The 15430-nt window shown below is 54.6% G+C and overlaps 1 protein-coding gene and 1 long non-coding RNA gene across 2 annotated transcripts; both read left to right on the top strand.

Moving 5' to 3' along the window:
- The first annotated feature begins 1183 nt into the window (after positions 1-1183).
- LOC135976420 (maestro heat-like repeat family member 5) lies at positions 1184-5466 on the top strand. Its single transcript, XM_065571872.1, has 6 exons — positions 1184-1257; positions 1817-1943; positions 3001-3191; positions 3835-4248; positions 4780-4923; positions 5310-5466. Exons 1-4 carry the CDS (start codon positions 1184-1186, stop codon positions 3974-3976), a joined length of 534 nt encoding a protein of 177 aa, XP_065427944.1. The 3' UTR covers positions 3977-4248; positions 4780-4923; positions 5310-5466.
- A 2515-nt stretch (positions 5467-7981) lies between these two features.
- Positions 7982-9998, top strand: LOC135976174 (uncharacterized). Its single transcript, XR_010593376.1, has 3 exons — positions 7982-8088; positions 8478-8552; positions 9394-9998. It is a non-coding gene; the product is annotated as an uncharacterized LOC135976174 (long non-coding RNA).
- The last annotated feature ends 5432 nt before the right edge of the window (positions 9999-15430 follow it).

Genomic DNA, 15430 nt, shown 5'->3' with positions numbered 1-15430 from the left:
CATCGGACAGGTAGGGAGCTGCTCTGTTATCACCTCGGGCCATTATTTCTCTTCCTGCTCCTACTGACAGGCCACCATCCGGGAAGGGTCTGTCAGGCTCACACAGTTGGAGGGAGTTTCCTGCGGTGAAGAGAGCTGTCCATTCTCACTAAGAGGACATGCCCAGGCACAGCCACTGAGGAGCCAACCCCTCCTCCTGCACTCCCCAGGATGGAGACGTGCCAGTTTTCTGGAGAATTCCAGCATTGTCCTGATTTCGATGGGTCACTCCACTTGCTCTCTGATCCAGTACAGGGCCAATAAATGACTTGGGGCTCACTCCACATCCCTGGGTCATGAGGTCTGGCTGCTCCCTATTGCGTGAGAGAGGGCAGAGATGGAAAAGGCCCATGAGGCCCATCTGTCTGTCCCTTGGGGACCAGTGCAGGATTGTTACCTGTAGTCAGATCCCTAGTTATTCCATGGCTGAGGAAGTGCTGAGAAAATGCACTCATCCTTATGGAGCTGTACAGCAGAGATAAATCTCTTAAGACACAAATTTCCAGCCCTTATTGTTGCAACAAAAAAAAAATCATCCACACATGACCTGAGCGTAAATGCAGTGCAGCCTGCCTGAGTCTGCAGACAGCCGGGAATAATGGCTCTGAGCGGGGTGAGTGCCTCTTTTCATCTGAGTCCTGCTGGTTATTGCCGATCACTTTGCAGAGTCATCCAGCTGAGGTGTTTATAACACAATCCCCATGTGCCTAGGGGCCGTGAAACCCAACTGGACCCTAGCCAGAGGTCAAAACGCCGGCTTTCCTCGGCATCCTCCGCAGTGCAGTTCTGCACTGACCACAGACAAATCTGTGTCACATGGGAGAGCAAATTGAAGAGCAGCACGAAAGAAATTGACTTTCTTACCCAATGCAGTTACCAGAGGAATACAGTGCTGGTTTTCATATTGATTTGAATGTTTGATTTGTAAACCTTTCAGGTTTGAATTCCTTGAAACAGCCACAGTGCTTTCCAGGGTCTGTGCTCAGAAGCTATAGAAACTCGGCAGCGTTGGCACAGAATTTCAGCCAAGCTTCCTGAAGATCTCAAATCCAGGCCATTTACTCTTGATTTGTCCAACCTAATTCTCAATGTCCCCAGGGCTTGACCACCATGTCCGACCTTCCTCACCAAACTTGGAAGTCCAATGACTGGAGTCTTTTGGATCCATCTGCAGTCTTCCTCTGCAGATGCCTGCGAGGACCAGCAGTGCTTAGATCAGCAAGAATGGAGAGAAGAGAGGAGGGGGATTTCAGTACTAGTTTCCTTCCATCTCTGTCCCACTGGGCAGTACAATCTCCCCTTCCAAACTCCTGAGTCCTCTCCTATCAGGGCATGTTCTGATTCAATGTCTGACCCCGCCCACCACACTGCAGTAGGATTGAGCTGTTAAGAGACACTTGGCCAAACGCTGGGTCTCAGTTACATCCCCAAATAGCCAGAGTAACTCCAGTGAGGTCAGGCAAGTTCCTCGGGACTGACCCTAGCGTAACAGAGCAGAATTTTGCACAGTCTGGGGGTCACAGTTTGGTGGTCACTCTGTGGTCAGTACATGGTCACTGTCTTGGAAACAGCGGTTGTAGCTTCAGGAACAATAGCCCATTAGGGGAAAGGAATAAATACTACCTTCTCTGAAGGGACTTGCCCTGCCTCAGCCTCTCTGCACCAATCGGTGTGTCCTCTGAGAGACGCCTTTCCTGCCTACACGCCAAGTCTCTCCCTGGGGAGGGCAAGAGGTGGCCAAGCAGGGAAAGTCAGACTTCTGTTTCTGAATTTGCAGATGTGCCATTGAGCTGTGGAAGGCCTTGGGTGAAGAACCACAGCTCACCAGGGAGGTGCTGCAGCAGCTGCTGGACAAGCTCCAGCAGAGACGCCGGGAGGAGAAGAGCGGCAATGTGTCTCTGGCTGTAAGTGAGATTTGAGATGTCACTTTGCCAACCTGCCACCGCAGGGAGGATGGTGCATCTGTGTGTGCGCGGGAGCTTCACCCCTTCTTAGCTTCAGGCCATGGCTCCACTACACAATGAAGTCGACCTAACTTACCTCGGCATACAGCCGCCACAGCAATTCCATCCCTTGTGTGTGTCTGCACTTTGCTGCTCGTGTCGGCAGTGCACGTCCTCGCCAGAAGCGCTCGTCTTGATTGTACGGTCAGGGTGGGGAGGCTCCTGAAAGCCAGTTGACGTAAGCGACGCGGTGTCTACACTGACACTGCATCGACCTAACTGCATCAACCTGGACTCTCTGCCACTCGTGGAGAGATTTTTAATTATTATTGTTATTAATTTGGAACCGAGGGGCAGTTCTGCCGACGGGAAGGAAATTCCATAGTTAGGGTGATGCTGGGTGAGCGGCCTTGCGTTGACCTAACTCTGTAGTGCAGACTAGGCCTTAGTGTGTCCTGGCCACCTCCTAGCAAACCAAAGACGTGTAAAGAAAGTTTCCCCCAGGTAAAAGTTACAGATCTGAAGTGGTTTATCTGCTGGTCCCCTGGCTCAGTTGTCTTCTGCTCTAGATGGCCCTTTAGTGAGCAGCTGCAGTTTCGGTGTCTCTTGGCTCTGTAAACTGTGACTAGAGAGCTTCCCAGCATGGGATAATGAGATGTCCAGTACTTTTGACTTGGCCAGAAACACTGGGCCTATGCGAACGGATCTCCTCAGGATGGTTTCAGCCCGTCCAGTCATGGCTGGAAAGCCAAAGCACAGGGTCTGCACCATTAAGAGAAACAACGGGGAATAACGTCATCCAGACTCTTCTGATCTTTCCATAGGGCTCCATCCTGCTTTCGTTCCAGGAATGGGTGATGGTTCTGGAGCCTCAAAATGTCTCCTCCCCTCTCAGGAGCCAATCCTCTTTTCTAATACCCTGTGGAGGAAATGAGACATGAGAAAAGGACAATAGCGAATGGCAATGGGGGCAGGTGGCAGATTGGGATAGTTGACTGAAATTCTTTCCCCCCTCCAGGCAATGAGGACCATTTACGAGGTCCTTTTCCTGTGGGGATACCGAGAAGCCATCCTGGAAATGTATCCCCAGATGCTCATCCTCTGCGTCAGGCAAGTGCAGTATGTGATGGAGCTGCGCTTGCCAGGGACCTACGGGGCCAGCGAGACATCCAGCCCCGAGGAGGGGTCCAGCTGCCTCAGCCCCCTAAGGTAATGACTGAAAGGAAAAGGAAGAACAGATTTGTTCTGCTAAACACGTGTGCTCTGTTCATGGCCATCATTTGTTCGGGTGCTGTAGTTCGCCCAGGCTCAGTTCGGTGCAGGTCTCTCTTGAGGGGAAAGGGTTGAGAGCCGTGTGTTCTTGTGAGTCACACTCGCTCATCTGACTCCGTCCACAGGCCAGCTGCTTTCACTCCACAGTCAGGCAGCAGTCATGTTTGTGCATCCATCCCCATGTGCCACCTGCCAAAGCGTCAGTGGAAACACAGAGCGCCAGAGGCCACCTCAGGTGCTGTAAACTGACACAGCTTTGCTCGCTTACACCAACTAAGGATCTGGCCGCACATGCCCGCTTGTGTCCTGTTACCTGCCACAGTAAAGAATCAAGTATTCAACCGTATTGAGTGATGACACCAACCATCTTAAGAAGCTAGTGTCAGTAACTGGTTACAAACTCAATGAATCTGCAGTGTAGACAGGGCCCCTTGGGAAGGGAAGCACCATGATATCACACTGGATCTATCCTCGGGGTCGCTAGCTACTGCTGACCATGCTGTGTGTCCCAGGGCTTGTGCAGATTTGCCATGCTTGGGGGTGATCTCGTTGCCTGACACTGGGATTTTTTTGTCTTTAGCACGTCAGTGGAGGCTGTGAAGACTCTTTTTTCCATGCCCGGATACTGGAAGGAATTTGCCGGCATCCAGTTACAGCAGGGTTGGGACATGATATCCTCCCGATATTACTACTCGCAGGGGGTTGGCCTAATTGCAAGGTAGGAGCCCAAAGTTTCCTCTTCATTGGGTCTCTCTTGGCAATGGGATTTCCGTGTGAAATATTCCTCTGTTCCAGCTGCCATCTCAGCCCAGCAACTAGTGAGGAACTCTCTCTCCCCCTTGATAACCACAAGGGACTTTCTGTTCCATGTTCCAGAGCCATGATCGAGTTTGAGAACCCTCAGCTCCCTGCAGTTTTCAGAGAGGCCGTCACCATTGTCCAGAGTCAGAAGGAGGATGAGCAGAGACATATCGCCATGACTTTCTGCACTGAGGTGAGATTCATTAATTGACAGGCACAAGTGGGCTTTCTGCAGAGCAGCTCAGGCCAGTAAGCTCTGGGGCACATTGTCAGGAGCTCAGCAGCCTACAGCCAGCTAGCTCCTCTCCACACATGGATGGCTGTGGGGCACGGCAGAGAGAGGGAGGGAGAGACAGGGTGAGATCGCCCCTGGCTGGATGTGCCTAGATGGGATCATATGACAAGAGGAGGTGTTTCACCACTGCCCCAAGGCCATGCTTGTCTCCTCACCTTTTCTTGGGGTCTGCTTTTCTTCTGCCCCAGGGGATGTTCCATGGCACTCAATGGGGCCTGGAGATTCCCCTTTCCCTGCTGGTTTATTTGTGACTTATACATTAGTCTAACTTCTGGGAATGAACCAACTGAAAGAGCAGCAACTGGCTCCCTACACACCAGAGACTTTGTACGGGAGTAAGTGGCCATTTGGTAAAGATGACTGTCCAGGGAACAGACCCCACAGGAAGACCTCTGCTCCTCAACCGGATGTTGATTTGGCTCTTTCCAGTTGCTCCAGAGTCCTTCCATTGAGACGATAGTGACAAAATCAGAGCTCAAGGCGCAGCTCATGGAATGGACCCAGGACAAAAATCCCATCATACGTAGGCTCAGTCTGCGAGGCCTTGGCAGTGTTGTGCTCCAGCCAGCAAAGGTGAGAGGCGTGGATTGCCCGGGGACCGAGGAAGCCGATGTCTATCGAATAGCTCAGAAATGAGAGCGAGATCCCCACACAAGCCTTGTTGTTTAACGCACGGCACTCAAATGTTGGAGGTGCGTTACTGAGCGAATCAAGGCATGACATGGTCCCTGCTCCCGTGAGCTGACCCCTGATTGCAGATGTGATGCAATGGGGGAGGCGGGGTGAGCAAAGACAAAGGTTACAGTGAGCAGTTGGCACTGAGTGAGAGGAGAATGACTTTCTGCCCCGTTGGGGGGCTGTGCCAGCCGTGGTTTCTCATAGGTGGGAGTGGGATGGTCCAGCATGTGCTCCAGGCTGTCACCCAGGATAGTAATGAGCTGCCTTCTTCATTCCTGCAGGTGCAATTGTTACGGGCCCAGCTGCCAGCGATCATGGACACGTTCGATGACAGGAATGGAGTGTGTGTCATGGAGGCCATGCATAAAGCTGGAGACATCATCTACCTCCTCGACGGGGAGGGGCTTGGCTCCATCTCCCAGGACATTGCAGTCAGCCTTCGCCCCTTCATTGATGACGTAAGGCTTGGAACCGCAGGAGAAGCCCATTTCCCCCCCCCTCCACCTGCCTCTGATGCCCTTGTGTCTCTCTCCCCATCCCCTTGCCTCCCGCCCCTCAGCCCTGCCATGGAGCCTCCTAGGAGTGCCCCTGCCATGGGTGGGGAATCTCCTGCTCCGCCACCTCCCTGTCAGAGCTCTTCTCGGCAAACCTCAGCCTCAGCGCCCTGCTCCCAGCCCCTGCTGCAGCCTGGCCTGGGGGAGAGGGGCTGGCACTGGGCAGATGACCAGCTGTCTGGAGAACACCAGCCCCCAAAGAGGTGGAGATTCCCAGCAGGAAAGAGGTGGGTCGGGAATGGCCCGGCTCTCAGGGGAACTGAAGAGCAAAAGAACTGCTGTGTTTTGTAGCAGCACATCCCTGCAAGGCTCCAGCAGCTGCTTCTCCCCTTCCCCAGACCAGTCTCCAGCAGCCTTCCCACCCCCTCCCCTAATCTTCTAGGGGTCTAGGGTTCGGTGCTCTCCAGACAGAAATTGCGTCTGGGACACCAAGGGGCTGCACTGCCCTGCACAGTGTCTCAGGCCCTGTTCTGCACAAGTTGTCTATGGCGCTAGCCTGGTGGCCTCACTGCTCCCGCCAGCCAAGTCAGTTAACACAGGGGGAACCGGAGCAGCGGGCGGATTATGACTCTGTCGCGTTATGCTCTGATACTGCCTGGGTTTAACCAGGCTTCCCCACTCCCTGTGTGTCATTGCCAGGAGAGGGGCAATGTGCGCTCCGCTGCCATTTTACTGCTTGGCAAGGTGTTGAGCAGGGTGAAGGACCCGGACAAAGGCCTGGTGCAGCAGGAAATGATCAACTGCTTGCTCCCGCTGCTGCTGCATCTCGAAGACCAGGAGGAGCGTGTGACACTGGTAAGTGCCACCGTCCTTATTTCCTTATAAGCAAAGAGCCAGAATCCCCTGGGGCCCCCACTCCATTAATGGCCAGAGCCTCTTGCCCAAGCAGAGTCTTCTCCTCCCTGCTTCACTCCATGCTGGAGTCTAGGGCCTCATCCATCCCCACAGCACATAGCACAATTTGGAAGAAAAGCCTTCTTCTGGGAAAGAGTCCTGACCCTCTACTGCAAAGACAGGCCTCAGGCCTTTGGGCTGCTGCATCCAAAGGTTCCCAACAAGAGGCAGCAAAAGAAAAGGGAGCATAAATCTGTAAGTGCCCTTCGGTTCAGGGAGCTGGTATCTGCCCACAGCCTTCTGGAAAGTGGGTGCAGCTGCCCTGCCTTCTTCCCTGGAGCTCCTGAGAGACCTTCTCCAGCAGGTCCTCGCTTCCCAACATTCACCGGACGTTGCCTTCTTTCGTTGGGCCAACTGGGATGTGGAGGGAAGCCTGATCCGTGTGCCTCTTTGGTCCGACTCTTTGGGATCCCAAAGCTGACTCACGCTCTCATACAGTTTCTTTGCATAGAAGGACTGAGTTGTGGAGATCTCTTATGACTCTTTCCAGGGCCACCCATAGGGGGGCACTGGGCCTGGGACAACCCCCCCCCCGTCCACCTCCCACCCCCACTCCACCCCTTCCTCCAAGCCCCCACTCCACCTTTTCCCACCCCTGCTCCTCCCCCATCCCACCCCTATTTCTCCCCTCCTCCCAAGCCCCTGCCCTCTCCTCTCCCGAGCGACGTTGGGTGCTGGCGAGGTGGGGTATAACTTAGTCGGGCCGGGACTACTGCTGCTGGCCCCAGCACAGCCCAGGTCCTGCGTCCCCCTGAAGTGCGGGGCCCCCCAAAGCAGAGGGCCCTGGGCAACCGCCCCAAACCATCCAAAGACAGGACGGCTCTGGCTGTCTCCAGCCAAGTCTCAGTTCCCTCTCCTGAGCACAGTCCTGTGTAGAACAAATAACAGGAATCTCCACTAGCAGGAAAAGCGAGAGAAAAGGGACAGGGGAAGGTTCGATGTCCCCCAGACAATCCCTCTCTCAGTGAGAACCCTCTTGGTCTCACCTTCTCTTGCAGAGATGTAAACTGACGCTCTTCCGCTGCGCAGTGTTTCTCAGGTGGGCTCATTTGAAGAGGCTGTTCCGCAGCATGGCCTGGGATGGCTCCTCGCAGCTCCTGAAGTGTGTCTGGAAGTGCTTGGTAGGTGGATTCCTTGTGCCTTGAGAGTGGTGAATGGTGACTTGAGGGAGACCTTTCTAACCCCACACCCTGAGTACCCATCCGCTTCGGTCGGGCGGCAGGACTCTATTCCAGGCTCTCTGCTGGTTCATTTCTGCATGAGTTACAATCCCTTCACATTTTTCAAATTTTTCTCCACAACTGTCAGACCTCCAAACTTGTGTCTTTTAAAATGAAAGCTGAGGTTCTGGAGAACACACTAGTAACTCCAGAGAGGTGCTGCTATAGTGTATGGGCTCATACTGGCTGTTGCTTTGCCCTGGCTGTGTGCTTTGGCTTTCCTGGCCCCTTCGCTGTGGGAAGAACATGTCATTTGTATATTGCGCATTTCTTCCTTCTTCCCTCCTAGATGCAGAACAACGAGAGACACATCCCCAAATTCCTGTTCCAGGCCTTAGAGTACCTGGAAAGCTCACAGACAACAATAAGACATTCTGCAGCCCTGTTCATTGGTAAGCAGAGAAATTCACTTGATCTTTTTTGAACTGCTTCCTTCAAAGCCCTTTTCTAGACTTCTGGTGTGTGTGTGTGAGAGAGAGAGAGACAGAATTAACATGTATTCCAAGATTAAGGGAGCAATTTAGCTGTATTGATTGCACCAACTTCCCCTGCCCACAACAACTCTTTGGCTGCGCCTAGTGGAAACCCGCATGATGTGAATTCAATCTCCTTTGGAAATCAGCCTCTCAGTAACTTCTGGGCATCAGATGCTTTTATGTGCTTTGTGAGCAGATGGAAGGAATGTATTGAATTTCCCAAGGGCTGTCTTGGGGGAATGGCTGCACCTTTAGCAGTTTTCAGCGAAGGATTTGAAAAGTAATGAGATCCATTGTATGTCTAGGAAAAACTATCCGCCATTACTGCGACTTGTTGTCTGAAACCGTGACTGAAGATGGCATCTCCCGCCTGTATGAAGGTAAGGAAATAGCTCTGTGTGTTTGTGCCTCTGTGGGAAGTACAGGGGTGCAGCACAAGGCCTGAACACAGGTTTGAATGTGTCCCTCTCTGGCTAAGGACAGCGTTTAAAGAAGAAGGATGGTCACACGAGCTTTCATCGAGGTCCCACAAGATGTGTACGGGAGCAGGGGATAAACATCCCTAGCTCCTAGCATAGAGGTAGCCTTAGAGCTGTGTGGGGAGACTGTCTTCAGAAAGGTCAGAAAGTCTCTAAAGGAAGGCCGGGCAGAATTTGAAAAGGGCTGTTGTTATTATTAAGCATGATGATGATGATGACAATTACCCTCTGTAGGGAAAAATTCATCACCTGCCCTCTCTGTAATGGAGTGATTGCAGGCCAGGGAACCACTCAGAGGTTGGTTATCAGCTCATAGGAAATCCCCTGAGTGCACATGGGAAACATCTTTCCCTGTGACCTCTTAAGGAATGAAGGCACAGGGCCACAAAGGATTTCAGTCTAAATTTCTTTGCGGATCTGTGCATAAATGTTTGATGATTTAACACCTCTGCTGTTGACACTTTTTTGTTACGTCCCAGGAACAATTGCCCCCACCTGCCTGTGTTTTAGTGTGTGGACATGTGTGTGGACGTGTGTATCCTGGGGGAGGGGGAAGTTACGCACAGAATGGGGTCTCCTCTCTGTCCAGGGCTATTTTGGGAGTAGCAGAGTTGTTGTTTCTGTGCCCGCAGACTCTTGGGTAGTTAATAGCATGTGGCGACGGCCATCTGAAGGGGAGATTTCCTAGGCACCAGTCACATCAGCACCATGGGGCTTTCAACCCGTTTCCTCTTTGTTTCAGCTTTTCAGGAAGTGCCTTTGACATCTGACAGGACCACAGGGTGGATCCTCAGGAGATATTACAAATGGCTGCAGAAGCTTGGAAATCTTGTGTCAGGTTCTGCATTCGACTAGGGAACTGTGACCGACACAGAAGACCTCTTTGTCCTGCTATGGTACGTCCAACAGACGCTTATCAACTTTTTGGTGTCCCGAGCCTCTGTTTGCCAGAAGCTGGGAATGGGTGACAGGGGATTGATCACTACATGATTACCTGTCTGTTCATTCGCTCTGGGGCACCTGGCATTGGCCACTGTCAGAAGACAGGATACTGGGCTAGATGGACCTTTGGTCTGACCCAGTTTGGCCTTTCTTATGTTCTTATATTTGGAACCGGGACTGAACAATGAGGTGGATATTGGCAGATGACACAAAATTATGTAGAAAAACAACAAGGAGTCTGGTGGCACCTTAAAGACTAACAGATTTATTTGGGTATAAGCTTTCGTGAGTAAAATCCTCACTTCTTCAAGGCCACACAGGCATGAGAGACAGGATAGCGGCACGGACTCTGGTCTCTGGGCCACACAGCCCCGACGGAGAGGGCGGCCGCACGGACTCTGGTCGTTGGGCCACACAGCCCCGACGGAGAGGGCGGCCGCACGGACTCTGGTCGTTGGGCCACACAGCCCCGATGAAGAGGGCAGCCGCTCGGACTCTGCTCATTGGACCCCACAGCCCCGACGGAGAGGGCGGCCGCACGGACTCTGGTCGTTGGGCCACACAGCCCCGACGGAGAGGGCGGCCGCACGGACTCTGCTCATTGGACCCCACAGCCCCGACGGAGAGGGCGGCCGCACGGACTCTGGTCATTGGGCCAGACGGCCCCGACGGAGCAGGCGGCCGTATGGACTGTGGTCGTTGGACCACACAGCCCCGACGGAGAGGGCGGACGCACGGACTGTGGTCGTTGGACCACACAGCCGCAATGGAGAGGGCGGCCGCACGGACTCTGGTCGTTGGACCCCACAGCCCCGACGGAGAGGGCGGCCGCACGGACTCTGGTCGTTGGGCCCTACAGCCCTGACGGAGAGGGCGGCCGCACGGACTGTGGTCGTTGGGCCACACAGCCCCGACGGAGAGGGCAGCCGCACAGACTGTGGTCTCTGGGCCACACAGCCCCGACGGAGAGGGCGGCCGCACGGACTCTGGTCGTTGGGCCACACAGCCCCGATGGAGAGGGCAGCCGCACAGACTGTGGTCTCTGGGCCACACAGCCCCGACGGAGAGGGCGGCCGCACGGACTCTGGTCGTTGGGCCACACAGCCCCGACGGAGAGGGCGACCGCACGGACTCTGGTCGTTGGGCCCTACAGCCCTGACGGAGAGGGCGGCCGCACGGACTGTGGTCGTTGGACCCCACAGCCCCGACGGAGAGGGCGACCGCACGGACTCTGGTCGTTGGGCCCTACAGCCCTGACGGAGAGGGCGGCCGCACGGACTGTGGTCGTTGGACCCCACAGCCCCGACGGAGAGGGCAGCTGCTCGGACTCTGCTCATTAGACCCCACAGCCCCGACGGAGAGGGCGGCCGCACGGACTCTGGTCATTGGGCCAGACGGCCCCGACGGAGCGGGCGGCCGTATGGACTGTGGTCGTTGGGCCACACAGCCCCGACGGAGAGGGCGGACGCACGGACTGTGGTCGTTGGACCACACAGCCGCAATGGAGAGGGCGGCCGCATGGACTCTGGTCGTTGGGCCCCACAGCCCCGACGGAGAGGGCGACCGCACGGACTGTGGTCGTTGGGCCACACAGCCCCGACGGAGAGGGCAGCCGCACGGACTGTGGTCGTTGGGCCACACAGCCCCGACGGAGAGGGCGACCGCACGGACTGTGGTCGTTGGGCCACACAGCCCCGACGGAGAGGGCAGCCGCACAGACTGTGGTCGTTGGGCCACACAGCCCCGACGGAGAGGGCGACCGCACGGACTGTGGTCGTTGGGCCACACAGCCCCGACGGAGAGGGCGACCGCATGGACTCTGGTCGTTGGGCCACACAGCCCTGACGGAGAGGGCGGCCGCACAGACTGTGGTCTCTGGGCCACACAGCCCCGACGGAGAGGGCGGCCGCATGGACTCTGGTCGTTGGGCCAGATGGCCCCGACGGAGCAGGTGGCCACACGGACTCTGGTCGTTGGGCCACACAGCCCTGACGGAGAGGGCGGCCGCACGGACTCACCAAATAGGGTTAGTGCCATGGTGGGGAGACCTGCCCGCGAGAGGGGCCCATTACCCCTCCATGAAATCCCCCCACTGTCCTCTACTAATCGGTCAGGGTTTCACACACACCCTTTAGGCCATCCCAGAAGGGAAATGTATCGATCAGAATAGGTAGTGCCCGAAGGTCTAGGCAAGAAGCCGCCGATCTCTGGAGCTCCATGTTTGCGTGGCTGGCAGCATCGCCCTGGAAGTCGCAACACAACGCTGCGTGGAAGAGGCCGTCTCGTTCCAAGGGTGTCTTTTGCAGAAATCACGGCCTAGACTTCAGGCTATACCTGTTCTGATTTGTACATGTTTCCCTTCTGAGATGGCCTAAGGTAGGAGTGAAACCCTCACCAATTGGTAAAGGGTGGTGGGGGGACTTCTTAGAGGGATCACGGGATCCTTTTGCGGGCAGGTCACTCCACTACAGCACTTCCTTGTTTGGTCAAATCCCCTCTCGGGGTGGTTCTACAGGGCTGACGCCCACTTCAATTGATAGAGGACAGAGGGAGGAGATATCAGAGGAGATATACAACCCCCTTCTGGATGGGTCACCCTGTCCCGGAATATCCCCCGATTGGTCAAATCCAGTCTCCCGGTGTGTAAAATGCTGGTTGCCCCTGCCAAATTTTAGTAAAAGAAGGGACGAAAGGCATGGATCTTTTGGGTTATATATAAGGTGGCCATCTTGGACTTTGGAAAAAATGTTGTGACCTTTTGCCATTTGCTACATTATTTTGGGTTGGGAAGCACACTCCCACGCACGGATTGAATCCGCGTAGATAGGGTCTAACATCCAGGCAGAGACGACGCAAAGAGGGATAGGGAGGGGTTTTAGTTAGGTCTATACTCGCCCGTTCCTGCGTCCAGCATAGAAGTCCATCCCTAATGTCCAATGTCAAGAGAACAGCGTCCGTCCGTCGCTGTTACTGCAAGAGAAAGTAGAGAGAACATCAACATTACCTCATGGGTCTAATTGTTTGTGAGAGTGGAGCAGTTCCAGAGTTAAAGTTTTGTTAATCCGACTCTTCTCTATCCTATCCTAACCCTTTTCCCCGTAGTAAATGATGTCTGGTTTGTGTGGTTACCACTGTGTGGCCTTATTTTCTTGTGCTAAGGCAAGCTCTGATAGACGAGCTTTACAAAGGGGACCATGTGGGAAGAATTTACTGTAAGATTTCCCTGCATCTACTGAATGGGGTTTGGGTTCTGCCCTCTTTAAAGGAAGGAAAAATCCTTACAGGTGATCCTACAGGGCTGAAACCCACTGTGATTACTTAGTAATCTGTCCTACTCACCACGATGTTTGTGACCCTGTATATCATAGGGAGGTAGCCCATGGGGCATTAGGAATCTTTTGATTTCAAATGGACACTTGTGGTGTACAGATGAAGGACAACATTCAAATCCAATGTGCCCAGAGACTGTATGGACACTGAATGTATTGAGTACATACTTTTATCTTTAATCTGTTCATTAAACAAAGACAAAGGAGCAGGGTTAGGAGGCTGGGCACTGACTTCCCCAGGATCATTCCTCTCCTAGTAATTCCCATTACAAATCTCCTGTCAAGGAAGAGCCTGAGGAAGTGTGATCAGTGGAACTACCCGGAGCACCAGAGAAATCAGGGCCCTGAGCTGAGAAACAACAAGCCTCAGCCAGTTCACGTTAATTCACTGTCCTCAGCACAGAAACCCCTGAAGCACCTGAGGATTACTTGAAAGGTTTTATAGACTAACAAATTTATTAGAGCATAAGCTTTCGTGGATGCATCCGAAGAAGTGGGCTGTAATCCACGAAAGCTTATGCTCTAATAAATTTGTTAGTCTCTAAGGTGCCACAAGTACTCCTGTTCTTTTTGCGGATACAGACTAACACGGCTTCTACTCTGAAACTTGAAAGGTTTTGAGAGGGTTGGGTCTGCAGAGCTAGAGATGAAGCCTATTAACGGCTGGTAAATCAAGGACAGAGTATAATTTTTCATGTGGCTAAGGGTGTGGATGTGGTCACCCACAGCAGAAATGCATCTTTGTGTTGAGATCCCAGGGAGGAGGGGGAAATCCCAGAAGCTAAGAGAGACAGAGAAAGTCTCTTTGACACCCCGGCAGTAGGGAGAAGCAGCGTGTCTCCAGCAGCAAAGGGAGGTGCCGAGATGAACTCCTGCAGCAGTGCCCTCAGAGACAAAGGGGTCCAAGAGGTGCCTGTCACTGAACAAGCTGTTCCAATTGTTCACAGCCAGAGTTCTGCAGTTGAGGAAAGCATAGACCTGGCCCTAGAGAGCACCACGGATGGTGGCTTACAGGGGGCGCCAGGAAAGGAAAACAGGGAAAGGCCTTTTGAAGAAGATGGGAAAATGTCTAGGAAAGCTTCAGTGGGAGAGAACGAAAGCCCTGACCAACCCTCTCAGCAGGTGTGTGTGCCCAGCCAGGACCCTGGGGAAGTCATGTTGTTAGCACAGGAATGTCCTCATGCTGGTCACCTGGGGATGGACACCCCACACAGAGGGGCTGACTAAACCTCTACCTGCCCCCAACACTCCCCCAGGCCACCAGCCTGGAACTCAGCCTCAGAGCGTGAACTGTGGAGCTGACCTTTCAGAGGAAAGCAGTCACACAGCTAACCCCTCGAGGACATGGGGTGGTGGCAGATGGGCTCTCCCTCCAGGCCCCAGGGCATATGTCCGGTTTTACGCTGCTGCGCTCAGGCACATGTGATCCCCATGGGGAGCGGGAGTTGGGATTCACCAGGACATCCATTTTGACGTACTTAAGGGAAAGGACGATATCCCTTTAAGGCAAAATTCAGCCTCTGCCAAGGGTTTGAATCCAAGGAGCCTTCAGGCTGAACATGCCTGTGTGTGAAGATGGAAATGACCCGGCTGGCTGGGGGCGGGGGTGACTTCCCCTTGCCTGGCAGCACAAAGGAAGCAGCGGAAAGAACGCTGCTGGTGTCAGGGACACCTGGACAGAGGGAGGATTTTCTTAACCCCCAGAGCCCTTCAGGAAAGGGGGCTGGAGAAGGACTCAGTCCTGGGGGTGAGGGCGTCAGGTTGACCCCAAGAGGGGAGATGTGCTTCTTGCAGATGTGCAGCCCTGGGGTTGGGAGATAGCTCCAGACAGGGCCTCCCAACGTGCAGGAGCACCCTGCATCTTCCCCTCACCAGAGTCTGCAATCCCCAGGGCCGTCCCTTACCTGCTGTCCCCGTGGTCCCCCAAATTATGGTGACGTGAACATGCAAACGCTGGCGGGGCGGGAGGTTACCTGGTTACTACTGCCAGGGCCATCGCTAGGGGGTGCCAGGCCTGGGACAACCCCCCGTCCATGCCAGGCCCCACCCCCAACTCTTCCTGCCCCTGCTTCACCACCACTGCAACCCTTCCCCCAAGCCCCCTTCTCTGAGCGATGCGAGGAGCCGCAGAGTGGAGCAGGCTGGGGCCGGGGCGCTCTGCTTCCTGACGGTGAGTGTGGGGTCGGGCCCAACCCCTGCTGCTGGTGCCAGGCCCCTGATAATCCTCTGGGTTGTCCTGGGCCCCACGCTTCTGCATCCCCCTGAAGCGCGAGGCCCCCCAAGGCGCGGGGCCCGGGGCCACCGCCAGTTCCTCCTAGCCACGGCTCCCTGCTCCCCACTCCACAGCAGCCAGGCATTTAACCGCCTCCCTGCTGGACTGTGCCAGGTAGCGTACCATGGGGAGGGGAGGGCAGGGGGAGAGTGTGGGGGGGCCGAGCTGCAGCGGAAACAAGTCACGTGGGGGGAATGTGGTAGGGGCAGGGAGGTTGCGTAGGGCGCCATAAATTC

The sequence above is a fragment of the Chrysemys picta genome, chromosome 17, assembly GCF_011386835.1.
Source record: "Chrysemys picta bellii isolate R12L10 chromosome 17, ASM1138683v2, whole genome shotgun sequence".
In the NCBI taxonomy this organism is placed as follows: Eukaryota; Metazoa; Chordata; order Testudines; family Emydidae; genus Chrysemys; species Chrysemys picta.
The sequence above is the reverse complement of the archived record's forward strand: the minus strand, read 5'-3'. Positions and strand labels throughout refer to the sequence as shown.